Source organism: Letharia columbiana (genome assembly GCF_014066305.1).
Source record: "Letharia columbiana isolate WasteWater2 chromosome Unknown Sc0000003_s0, whole genome shotgun sequence".
NCBI classification, from domain to species: Eukaryota; Fungi; Ascomycota; class Lecanoromycetes; order Lecanorales; family Parmeliaceae; genus Letharia; species Letharia columbiana.
The window spans coordinates 454,701-467,169 of record NW_023501039.1 but is presented as its reverse complement, the minus strand read 5'-3'; the positions used below and the strand labels follow the sequence as shown (position 1 = coordinate 467,169).

Below are 12,469 nucleotides of genomic sequence, written 5' to 3'. Positions count from 1 at the left end.
TATCATCGAGCATGACATCTTTGCGTGAATGCTCCGTGTCATCTGTCAAGTGACCAGTCTGCAACATAGCCAGCCAAAAAGTTCCACCGCTCCGTGTAGAGACGGGCTGACACGCTGCCGGTTCCAAAGGTCCAAGTCTTCGACAATAGCACGCTGCGCGATCTGACGACGATCTCGGGCACGACGTCCGCTATGAGACGTTTGACAGACCTGTGGAGTGACTGGATCATGCCTGATGTAAGGCGAGCTGAGTACCATACGTGTAGCACTAGTTCGGCGGCAACAGGGGGCTGTAGAAACATCAAAATGAGAAGCCTAACAATGGTGCGGCAGTTGACCACCGTGTCTCGATCGTTGAGAACGCAGATACAGGTCTGGTCAAAGGCCTCCGGCAGGGCGATGACTGAAACCACGACATCGCGAATGTCACCAAACGCTTTGAGTCGGTAGCTGCAGGGATCAATGCATGTGGAGTAGTAGACTGACCGGCAAAGCGGAGCGCAAGATCTTGGTCATAGCCCTCGCCCTCATTCATCGCCATGTTGAGCACGTCCTATGACGGAGTGTCGCCCCACAGATACTTCAAACCACCGAAGCGCTGGAGGGGTATGGGTGAGACGAAGGCTGGTCGACGACTCCGTCTCCACCACGTTGGCCGCGCGCTCGCTTTCCTCGAACCAGAACCGCAGTCCGATTTGCGTAAAGGCCAACGTGCAATTTGGCATTCGCGGCCGCAGTACTGAGGTCAAAGTCAGCCTCATGTTCTTCATGTTCTCTGTGGAATGGTTGACAAAGCTGGGAATGGCGATACCTGAACAACGTGACATCTCGAGCAGATGAGGCTACCCCTGTTGTCGCAGTTGACCGTAGAGCCGTCCATCAGTTTTGTATTTGCGCAAGGCGCCCTGTCCATGTGTTGCTGGCTGACAGATAAATCCGAAAAAGCTTCCTCCATGACCAGATTTGGTTGTGAAGTCGGTGGAATGTAATTCTTTTATTGTCAAACGTGAATATTAGGATAAGCGGAGTGAGACACGTCAAGAACGAAACCTGGAGGGTAGTAAGGTGAGATTAAACCTGCTAGTCAATATTTCCTTTCACTATTCACGGAAGCATGCGTAAATGAATCAGGTCATTTCAACAGTGACGGAAAGTCGCTTAACTTCTGTGAATATAGAACGGTCTGCCTCCTGAGGCCTGCCCTCAATGCTGCCAAATACCATGGACCGACCTGTAACGCATCTATGGCAGCCATCGTTCATAAGCTCGTCCGTGCTACACCGGGTCCAGAGCAACAACAAATATTGTACATTTCGAACTGACCATCAAAACTTTTGTAAGGGTAACCCCTATTAGTTGTTCTTCGCATTTTTCTTCGCCTTCTGCGCCAACCCCTCAGCTTCGCCAACTTTCTTCTGCAGAACCTCTTGGATCTCCTTGAAGGTGTCTTTCGCGATCTTCTCGGCTTCCTCCCCGTGCTCTTGAGCGATCTGTTGCAGCTGCGTCAACTTTGGGATGATCTCACCACCGCCCGGCAACATTCCCAAGTACTTCTCAAGCCCTCCCCCATCGCCTCCATTGCCCTGGCCTACCTTGTCAACCGTGTTCTGCACATACTGCTTGAGTGAATCTGTGCTGCCGGACTGCACCGCATCTTTGACCTTCTCATAAAGCTCCTGCACATTGCCCTGTTTCTTCAACTTCTCCTTGTTCTTTTCCAACAGCTCTTTCACTTCTGGTGACTTGTCAAGATATGGCTTGGCCTTTTCCATCCCCTGATCCCACGCCTTTCCACCAAGCTCCTGTATCTTCTGCACCTTCTCCTGAACCAGGCTCTGAACCTTGGGAATAGTACTTGCGCTCACCCCACTCTTGATAATGTCACGTATCTGATCCCAAGTCTCATCAACCTGCTTCTTGGCCTCGGGCCCGTACTTGTCGCCCATCTGCTTCAGCTGATCCAAGTTTCCTCCAACTTTCTCCTTGAGTGCCGGATGATTGTTGATGATATCGCTTGCCGCATCCCCAGCCAGACCGCCTATGCGCTTCAGGTGCCTTTGTAGTATATCCCAGGCTTTTGTCGCTGCTGTGACGCTCATGCCCTCTTGAGAGACATCCTTCAGCTCCCCGTAGGCCTCTTTGATAATGTTGTCGACTTCGTTGCCATGCTTGTTACGAATGGCGTCGAGGTCGTCAAAAGCACTGTCAACGTAGCCTGTCGCACCAGGAATGAAAGTGGCGTAGGATTTTGCAGAGGAGCGGAGCCATTTCAGTGCTTCGTTGGGTTCTGGGGATGATTCTTTGAGTTGCTTTCCATAGCTCTTAAACAGATCCTCGGTCTTTCTAGCGGTATTTACGAGGTTCTTTGCGCCTGTAGGATTTTAGCATTGCGGGGTGGGGTTAGGTGGTAGCCACTGGACACCTCGAAAGATTTATTACCTGAGAAGTGATAGTACGTGTAACCCCCAAGGAAGACTAGCCCGCCCCCAGCAAGGCCGCCAATGAGGCTCTGTGAGAGGCTGCTGCCACTACTGGAGCTGGAGTTCGAGGTGTTGGTAGATTCATGGCGGAGTTGTCGGAGGGAAGAGCGTACACAAATGGTACGTGACACTCTGTTGGCTGCTCGTAATCTGAGCATGATAGACGATTGTGAAGGCAGTGCTAGTAAGGGTACTTAGAGAAGAAAAAAAGAGATACGTGAGACGCGGTCATGAGAGTACTATACTTGGCCGAGGACGCAGAAACCTTGGCGAAGTGACGTACGTCCCATGTTCAATGAAAGGAACTTACAATCTTCATGACGAATAAAATATGGGAAGTGTCGATGGGTGAAAGTCTTCTCAGTCGCAAATTGACCACACGACATTCATTTACTAGCAAATGGTGAACAGCAGTGAAAGTATTGCGTTGAGTCCATAGATAAGCTCGAGGTCACGTGCCATCCCATTTTCTTCATCTGGAAGGGAGTGCAGACAAGATAAGAGCAAATTGTGTCGACGGTTGAGTCTATCCACTGATATGAATCTTGCTTTCACGCGCGTGTGGATATCTAGTTATACTGTGGGGAAAAAATCTTGAGTCTTCTTACAACAGCTGCATCCTCTTTTGACCATTCCGGAGCACACAAAGCGACTCAAGGCTGTCCGAAGCCTTTCGAATTCTCAATTGCCTTCTCCAGTGCCTCTCGTAACTTCTCTTCGCTCGTAAACTCGGGCAAGAGAAGCCTTCCAAAGCAAGTCAGACTGGTAGGTAACCTCCCATCTCCAATCCCGTTCTTCTGCACGGTAAATACCAGTTTTTCCACCCCACCCACAGGTAGCCGATCACTCGCCGTCACGAACTCCAACAGCTTTCGGACCTTTTCTTGCGACCAGCTGTGCACTACAGTCCAGAAATGGCGAATTGTGGGATGGAAGAATTCATAACCACCGTCGTAACGGGTCACTCTTTCGAGGCCAGCGACGGAGATATCGGGCAGCCCTTCGACAAGGGCTTTCAGATGAGATGGCGTGAATAGTGAAATGGCTTTTGGATGGAAACATGTGAAGAAGCCGTACCTGAAAGCATTGAATTGGTCGTAAACGGTTTTATGAGTAAGTTGGTGTATGTAGTCGTGGATATATTGGTCGCGGTTCTCGTTAGTCACCATCGGAGTATTTTGGGTGCCAGGACTAGCTGGAAGTCGATCAGGCGATGAGGAGTCCGACATACACAGCTCGTCGTCTAAATCAACACGGGCTTCCTTGTGATCCCTGCTTTTCAGGTATTCTAAGGCTTCCTCCTCACTGGTTATCGTCGGCATAGTGTGATTGGTAAAATCTGTGGGAAAGGGAACACGCGATTGGAAGTCCGACATTAACACCTCGTCGGTTGGTTCTGCGGTGGCTCCCTGGAACTGGCTGCCTCTCAAAAACCGTAACGCGTCCTCCTCGCCTTCCTCAGCTGCAGTTTTACAAAATTCCCTTGGCTTCCTCTTAATCCGTAACACTTTCACCACCTTCTTGGGTTTTTCCTCAATAATCCTTTGCGATTTTTCTTCATCGCTCTGCTCGACTTTCTCATACTGACCAATAAGGCGATCTTCAGTAGCACCAAACTTGTCTATGCTGAAGACATATGATCTCATGAAGACATCTTCAACGTCACCGTCCTTCCAATCGCGGAGAGCCTTTAGACCTTTCACCAGCTCGGGCCAGCCATCCTCAAGGTCCGAAAGCTTATGATGGTGGAGGCCAGAGAGCTTTCTGTACATTACGAGGGGAAACGTGAATGGAAGGGTAAGGCCATTGTATACTGCCAGTGAGACTAAAATGCCCAGCAACTCGAATTTGTACGATGGCTCCGGTGAAGAAGGGTGGAACCAAGACATTCGGGTGGTGGGATCTGTTGTGAATACGCCTAGAAAGAAAAGATTTAGCTTGCGTTTACTTGGGGCAGCAAGACCGTGAGTCACGAATCGTACCATAGTCAGGGTTCAAAGCTTCTGCGATAGCCACACGAAAGAATTCCTGCTGAACGCCACCGTGATCGATGCCTTCTTCTCCCACCATGCGTACCTTCAATGGTCTCATCAGCTCACGCTTTTGACGCCTGTATATTTCGTTCATAGCATCCGTGAGAACGTGATCGCGACGTGCTTCGAGCACAAGGTACTCGGCCGTTGCACAATGTAGTCGATCAGGAAGCCGAAGCGCCCCTCTTCCTGTGGAACGATCTGGCCAGCTCACCCCATCACACAAACGAGAAGCGGCGACGGAGTCCCGATATGCTGTGTACATTGCAGTGTGGTTGATGGATCGAAAGTAGGCCACCAACGCGGAAGGCGGAAATAAGAAAGGGAAATCTAACAGATGTGCGGATCTGCCGTCGGCCCATGCAGAATTGTACCATGCCGCCGGCTCATCCATCACATCGAGCCGTTCCGATAAAAACGGCGTGTGGAACAAGTCCCAGTCAAAGCGTAATGCGTTGGCATGCTCATCTATTTCATGTATTAAGCTAGCACACGAGACGAAAAATAAGGAATACTTTACTTACGTATATGCAACATCAGCCTCAGAGCACCGCCGACAGCACTACCATTTGCTACTCTGGCTTTACCATCCCACTCTTTCAAAATTACAGCTCGTAACCATTCAATGATGATCGGCCATTCTTTCGGATGCCAGGTAATCGGCTCAATCTCTGGTTCGGTCCACTCCCCGCTTTTGACGGATGGTTGACCTTCATTCTCGGCAACGCAAATCTTGAGGTCATCGGCGTTGACATAATTTATCACCCGTATAAATATAGGGGGGAATAATCGGCGGTACTTTTCGACATCCTCTGCCAGTGTCCTTGCCCGGGCCAGGGTAAACCTGATGTCAATCGATCTAGCAAGTCTTATCACCAGGCTGAGAGCCATCTCGTTCTCAAAAGCGTGTAGTGTCCTCACCAACTTTCCAATCATCTTCTGTTCTACTGGCGAATTCTCGGCGTCTATGAAGGGCGCTACCTGACCGGAGGCGTGTAGCTTGCGAACAGCAAGCCAACCCATTGGACTGCATTTGGGTACAGAGGCTACCAAAGCAGCGAGTATAATCTTGACCACATGGCATGCTTCCAGATCGTTAAGGGAACAACCTTGAGAAGCCGGCGAAGGGTCGAGTGAGAATGAGACTAGGCCTGAAGCTGTCGACAACCGACGCTTATTGGTAGCCGTAGAGACAGGGTAGAGTCTGCCAGCGCTGATCCAGAGGCTTGGAAAAATCTTATGTGGATGCATGTCCATACGGCGTAGCTTCCGGAACAAGTCGACTATTGATGCGAAATCATAAGACCATACGACTTTAGAAGCTGCGTCGCTATCGTCGAAGTGGAGGAAAGACTGCAGAAGAGCGTCGACATTACTCAGGACGTATGTCATTGACTGACCGCTATATGCAAGGAAATCTCCATATGAACCGCATCTAGAAGAATGCTGAGGAAGATCTGTCCGGCCTAGAAATCTTAACAACCAGTGTTGTTCATACAGGTCACTACGACAAACAGCCCTTGCTCCCTTCAACGCAATGATGTTTGCGCTCGTAAAATGTGACAGCGTTGGAGCTGAAACTTCAGGCGCAGGCTCAGACGGACTTTGGACTGCTATGGATGTCTTATGTAGTGATGTCGTCTCTGTTACATCCAGCCCTTTAGATTGAGAGTTTGTTTGTGGACATTTTGACGGCGGCGTAGCGACTCCTAGGGGTGACTCCTTCGGCTCAATTTTTACTGCAACGAGCGCTTTTCCATCATCGCCAGAAGTCTCGGAATTCTTCAAATCTTTCTCCAGGCTGTTAGATTCTTGAACCATGGTACGAGTAGAAACGATCTCTGAGGACGTAGTGTTGCTCCCAGCAGACGCAATATCGTGGATAGATTCGATCTGAGGTGGATCATAGCCATGCGCTGCTCTAGCAGACTCTGTATCTGGTATCAGAGGCCTTTCGATACCTTTCTCGGCGTTCTTCGAGAGTTCCAAGTCTATTTGATGCTCTAGACTGTTGCTGTCTAGAGTCGAAGAACCTACCAGCTGCGCTCTTTCATTCGAAGGAGCCCAAGGCGGATGACTGCCTGAAGCATTTGTTCGGTGCAGTAATTTCATGGCAACGGTATCGAATAGGTTCTGGGTGAAGGACTTTGGGTCTTTATCTTTGCGAACATGATCATTGGGTTTGGGCTCCTCGTAGCTCCCAGCCCTTGAAGTTTCAGGTTCCAGCCCAAGTGTCTTTGTATGCCCATTCGCAATGTGGACCTTGATCTTCCGTCTCTGGACCGGTGTAAATTCGACGCCACTAGCTGATTGAGGTGTTGAAGTAGTATGGCTGGATCTTGGATTTGCAAGCGAACTTCCTCTATTGTCTGGCTTATTGCCTGCCCGTTTGACTTTGGCGGGTGACCTCGGTCCCGAGTCAATATCGACCGGCTGGTGAGGACAAATGCCCCTTTCCGGTTGATCCTGTGAAGCAAGGAAGGTAGCTAAAGCCCGCGCGCTGAGTACTGTGTATGGGCGAAATGGGCCTTTGGCTACCCGTTGCTGGCGGCTGAGACATGTGGGCGTCTCACAACGAGGATTTTTGCATCCGTAGAGGATCTGACGGTTGTATCTAATTGTGTGTCAGTGCCAGTCACACATCGGATTCCCGTTATTGTCAAGCACCTGTTCAACAAGTGCTGAAAGGCGCGGCGCCTCTCGAGTGATCTGCTTGGCCATATTGTGGCCGGATCATGCAGACTGATGATATCCCTGCCCAAGCTCTCACTCGTGTCATTATCAAATTCTAGAGAAAGGCTGTGTAGGTGCGGTACAGGTCCATCAGGTGACAGTAAATGCCCGGTAGGACCAGTCATCTCTTCCTCTGAACTGTTGACCAGTTCGCATTCTCCAAGAACTTTCGAGCTTGTGATATTAGTAAGGCTGAACTCCGGGGTAATTTTAAGGTTTCGGCAGAAGCTTACCAGGCGAGCGGCTTGGCCCTGGGCATCGTCATGTTTGTACCTTCTCACATGTACAAATCCTTACCTCTCTATGTTCATTGAGTCAGCACAATCTTCATTCGTCACTTCTCAGGAAAACACATCTTATAGAAAAACACATCTGTTACTATCCTGCTTGACGAAATCTACTTGCTCGCCATAAGGAGCTCAGCCAGAGCACCAAGACCGTGTCTGACTCATTTCTGTTCTTCACACACACAGCCAATTGTTCGAAAAACCCGCTATCCCACTACTATGGCGACCATCATGGCAAGCCATCCAACGCACAGCGGTGTTCAACCCACCGCAGTCTCAAACGCCGCTCAATCTCACCCTTACACCTGCAATACTTGTCAGGTGGCGTTCAGAAACAGCGATCTGCAGCGCGGGCATATGCGGAATGATTGGCAGTAAGTCACACCACTGAAGCCTGCCACGAAAAATTTCTGACATAGAATAAGCCGATATAATCTCAAGCGCCGAGTCGCCTCCTTACCACCCCTCTCTTCAGAAGTATTCGCGGAAAAGGTCCTCAACGCACAAGCATCTTCTTCTGCTGTGGCTGCCAAAGCATCCTTCGAGAAAATATGTACAGCCTGCCAGAGGACATATTACAGCGAAAACGCATACCAAAACCACCTTGGTAGTCAGAAGCACCGACTTCGCTCAGCAGTACTGGCCAAAGATGGAAAACCAGCAGTTGACGACGAAACTGCGTCAGTGATGAGCTCCACGATCTCCTTGGGTGAACCGATAAACACAGCTCCAGCAGATGACATCGCTGAACCACCCGCGGGACCAATTGATCTAGAGGCTGAGGCAGAATTTTCGAAAGTTGTCAATGGGATCAAAGAGACTAGCATCACCGAGAGCGAGCCTGTCTCACGTCGCCCCTCAAGACCACACCATTCGTCAAACGAACAGCGAACAGAGCATCCATTATCACCACAGAAAGACGTGGATAGCCCTACAGCATCCATCACCAAAGCAGCATCACCTGCGGCTGCCGTTCCTCTGAATCGTTGCTTATTCTGCAACTATGACTCGCCTAATCTCAAGCTCAGTGTGATGCATATGAGCAAATATCATGGTATGTTCATTCCGGAACGAAATTACCTGATCGATCTTGATGGTCTCATTACTTGGTTGCGTGGCAAGATTTTCGAGCTCCATGAATGTTTGTACTGCCATAAATTCAAAGCATCTGCGGAAGGGATCCAGACTCACATGAGGGACAAGGGACATTGCATGATAGCGTTCGAGTCCGAGGAAGATATGATCGACGTAGGGCAATACTATGACTTCAGAAGTACATACTCGGATCAAGAAGACAGCGACGATGATATGGAGGACATCAGCGAAAAAACTCAAGGTGGTGTCAAGGTCGACCCTCGGAAGGTCCTCAAGACAGTTATCAGTGATGCCGACGGAGACCAGGAGATGGAAGAGGGCGCGGAGAATGCTGAAGGTTGGGAGACAGATAGCTCGGCATCATCATTGGACTCAGCGGATCTCACTGCTGTACCAATAGAAGATCACCAGCATGCTTATGAGCGGTTACCCATGCACCGACATCATACTCACAACGATCCAAGGCCCCATCGTGCGATCGATGGCTTTCATTCGCACGCGCACTCTCATCATGCAGCCTTCCATTCCGACTATGAGCTTCACCTACCTTCTGGCCGTACTGCCGGTCATCGCTCTCTATCCCGGTACTATCGCCAAAACCTACATACCCACCCTACACCAAGCGAGCGAGTTGAGCAGCGTATGCTCGAGGATGCGGCTTCAGGCTCGGATCATGATCAACAGATGATCGAAGGAAGAGCCAGAGGCAGGCAGGTCATCACCAGGGCCAATGGCGGAGAAGGCATGCTTGGCGTGACCGACGCAAAGAAGAAGGAGGTGCAGGCCGTCGAGAAGAGAGACACAAAGCGTGCGCAGAGATCACAAAAGCAATATCAGTGGGGAATCGACAAAAGGGGGAACAGTCAAAAGCACTTCCGTGACCCATTGTTGCAGTGAGGGACTACTGTTGCTTGCTGTGCATGGCGCCTAGACAACTTCTACTACATCAGAATAGACCAGTTGTGACAGCTAGACTCACTACAGTAGTACAAATTCCGTATTTTCCATTCTGCGACTTATCAATGATACTCGCAGTAGAATAAATGGCACGTGACCTGGTGATATCTAAACGCGCTGTAAACGCGCTCTGAACATTCCTCATTCAGGAGTCCTAGTAAGTACAGTTGGATAGCCATGTTGGTCCTCACCCTCTGCTACAATGACAACTCTCCATGACCGTATCTTCGCCTCGGTCTTCCCTCCGCCAAGCGAGGTTGACGTCCCCACTCCTACCGCTACTCCCATCCTAGGCTCCTCTGGCTTCGGAGAACCTTTCGGTTCGCAGCATACAACTGCTTCACAATCTGCCACAGAGACCGGAGCTGCGGAGCAAATCAAATGGGACAGGGCATGGCACACAGCAACCACCTTCCTTTCCCTCCGAGACGAGCCTATCCACGCGGAACAGGATGAGGAGACATTGAAGGGGAGATGGATCAGATATGCGGGGCCAGAGACCCAGAACGCTCTTGCATACTTGTTGTCAGAAAGCTCCCGCGGACGCCAACTAAGGAGAGAGTCAAATACTGATGACCTGCTACGATGGTACTTCGAAAAGGTGGTGCTTGAGCACTATGTCAAGCATGTGTTACCCGGCTTAATTCGGGTAATTCCAGAATGGAGCGAAAGTCGCATAGTACCTAATGCTTCTTAGATCCTTAGAAAGAGCCAGGTTCCCAATGATTTGTTTGAGGCTGGCCAACAACTGCACATTGTAAAATCGATCTACCTGCACCCATTGCAGAACCACGTTGCCCAAACACTATCTAATGGCGGAAGAACAGAGCTCGCTCGCTTCGAGACAGACCTACACGGCCTCTTCACGCATACATTACCTCAAGATAAAGTAGTCGAGAATCTGTCCGCCTTCTTTGGACAGCAATGTTCTCTCATCTTGAATGGTGTTGGAAAGAATGGAATGCAAGATGTAGTGTCGTCGGTGCCGGTTGTTCGCCAAAGAACGCTCAAGCTTATGCAGATGCTCCAAGGTGTGGGCCTTGGAGGCTATCAGGCTCAACGTATCTTCGCCGAAGTGATGTCTGACATCCTGACTTCACATATCAAGTCTACATATGCAGGCGTTTGGACTTCGCCTTCCAATGTCGTCGAGCACTTGCGAGACTGGGTTGAAAACAGCTTTTCGCGCTTCGTCGTTGAGATTCTTTCGTCAATGAAATCTGACAATGCCTCAGGCATCGACGAGCTTATGGACGTCACCCATGCTGATGTTGAAAGGTGGCAGGAATTGGGTGTGAACAAGCTTGGTGCTCTACGAACAGATGAGCTCTTCGATGTTATAGTGGAATGGGAAAATGGTAGTCAGGGCGCCATTGAGGATCTCAAACGTTATGTGACCACTCCGTCATCCAGAACATACCTTACTACTAAGTTCTCCAGTGTAGTCTCTTACCGTCTTCTTCAGCCCGGGGCTTCCACTACAGAAATCCTCCAAGTCTATATATCCATCATTCGTGCTTTTACCCTCCTGGACCCGAAAGGTGTTCTTCTGGATCGCGTAGCTCGGCCCATCCGTCGCTATCTACGTGAAAGAGACGACACAGTGACTATCGTCGTCGGTGGCCTATTGGCTGACCCCGAAGACGAATCGAGCGCTGATGATGTCCTGCTGGAGTTGGCGATAGAGATGAACAAGAGCGCTACTGCGAAAGGCGAAGATGACGCAGATGACGCAGATCTTGACTACGATGATATGAATTGGATGCCTGATCCGGTGGACGCTGGACCGGAGTACAAGAAGTCGAAGAATTCAGATGTCATTGGCTCCTTCATCAGCCTGTTCGAATCGAAAGACATTTTCGTCAAAGAATTTCAAAACATACTCGGCGAGCGCTTGCTCAAAAAGGAGTATGAGTTTGACAGAGAGATCCGTGTCCTCGAACTGCTCAAGTTGCGCTTCGGCGAGCCTGCTCTTCAAGCATGCGAAGTCATGCTTCGAGACATCCTTGACTCTCGAAGGGTCGATACCTTTATCCACAAGGACAAGGAACTCGATCTGAATGACGAATCCGCACCAGAGCTGCATACAAGAATCCTTTCCCACCTTTTCTGGCCATCACTCCACTCCGAAACCTTCTTCATCCCCCCAGAAGTCGAATCTCTCCAGTCTCGCTACTCCACTGGCTTCGAAAGCCTCAAACAGTCCCGCAAACTAACCTGGCTCCACGCCCTCGGCCAAGTAACTGTGGCCCTCGACCTCGAAGATCGCACCGTAATCGAAGAAGTGCAAACGTGGCAAGCCTCCGTCATCTATGCCTTCCAACCCTCACCCTCCGAAGACTCCTCCACCCCCATCACCCGAACCTTCAACGACCTCGTCGAAACCCTCCAGATGACCGACTCCCTCCTCCGCAACGCCCTAACATTCTGGATCGGCAAATTAGTGCTCAAACAGACCTCCACCTGCCCACCCACCTACGCAGTCCTCGAGACCCTCTCCGACGAAGACGCCGCCCACCCGGGCACCACGTCCGCCGCCATCGCCGCAGCAGCCGAAACCGCAACCGCCGCCGCCGCGCCCGCGGTGTTGAGCGAGCACGAGGTGGCCCAGGAGAAAATGGAGGTGTATTGGCAGTATGTGGTCGGCATGTTGACGAACGGCGGGCCGATGCCGCTGCAGCAGATCGTCATGATGCTGAAGCTGACGGTGCCGGGGGGGTTTCCGTTTGGGAGTGAGGAGTTGAAGGATTACCTCGAGGAGGAGGTGAGGGGCGGGAAGTTGGATTTCGCGGGCGGTGTTTATAGGATCAAGCATTGAGTGGTTTGTTCATGTTGGATGATACCCTAGGGAGCGATGCCTGCTGCGGTTGTTGCGGGCTGCGGC

General features: G+C 50.6%; 5 protein-coding genes across 5 annotated transcripts; 2 read left to right on the top strand and 3 right to left on the bottom strand.

Annotated features, from left to right (window-relative positions):
• Positions 1-38: 38 nt before the first annotated feature.
• Positions 39-541, bottom strand: HO173_001597 (uncharacterized protein; the record flags this gene model as incomplete). The annotated part of the gene is made up of 2 exons (XM_037303536.1): positions 39-403; positions 487-541. 2 exons carry the CDS (start codon positions 539-541, stop codon positions 39-41), a joined length of 420 nt encoding a protein of 139 aa, XP_037169258.1.
• Positions 542-1,352: 811 nt separating this feature from the next.
• HO173_001596 (uncharacterized protein) lies at positions 1,353-2,638 on the bottom strand (the record flags this gene model as incomplete). Its single annotated transcript, XM_037303535.1, has 2 exons — positions 1,353-2,371; positions 2,440-2,638. 2 exons carry the CDS (start codon positions 2,636-2,638, stop codon positions 1,353-1,355), a joined length of 1,218 nt encoding a protein of 405 aa, XP_037169257.1.
• Positions 2,639-3,133: 495 nt separating this feature from the next.
• On the bottom strand, positions 3,134-7,511 carry HO173_001595 (uncharacterized protein; the record flags this gene model as incomplete). The annotated part of the gene is made up of 5 exons (XM_037303534.1): positions 3,134-4,398; positions 4,463-4,981; positions 5,038-7,127; positions 7,181-7,420; positions 7,480-7,511. 5 exons carry the CDS (start codon positions 7,509-7,511, stop codon positions 3,134-3,136), a joined length of 4,146 nt encoding a protein of 1,381 aa, XP_037169256.1.
• A 253-nt stretch (positions 7,512-7,764) lies between these two features.
• On the top strand, positions 7,765-9,525 carry HO173_001594 (uncharacterized protein; the record flags this gene model as incomplete). Its single annotated transcript, XM_037303533.1, has 2 exons — positions 7,765-7,907; positions 7,959-9,525. 2 exons carry the CDS (start codon positions 7,765-7,767, stop codon positions 9,523-9,525), a joined length of 1,710 nt encoding a protein of 569 aa, XP_037169255.1.
• A 262-nt stretch (positions 9,526-9,787) lies between these two features.
• Positions 9,788-12,403, top strand: HO173_001593 (uncharacterized protein; the record flags this gene model as incomplete). Its single annotated transcript, XM_037303532.1, has 2 exons — positions 9,788-10,234; positions 10,283-12,403. The coding sequence occupies 2 exons, from the start codon at positions 9,788-9,790 to the stop codon at positions 12,401-12,403; spliced, it is 2,568 nt and encodes an 855-aa protein (XP_037169254.1).
• Positions 12,404-12,469: the final 66 nt, after the last annotated feature.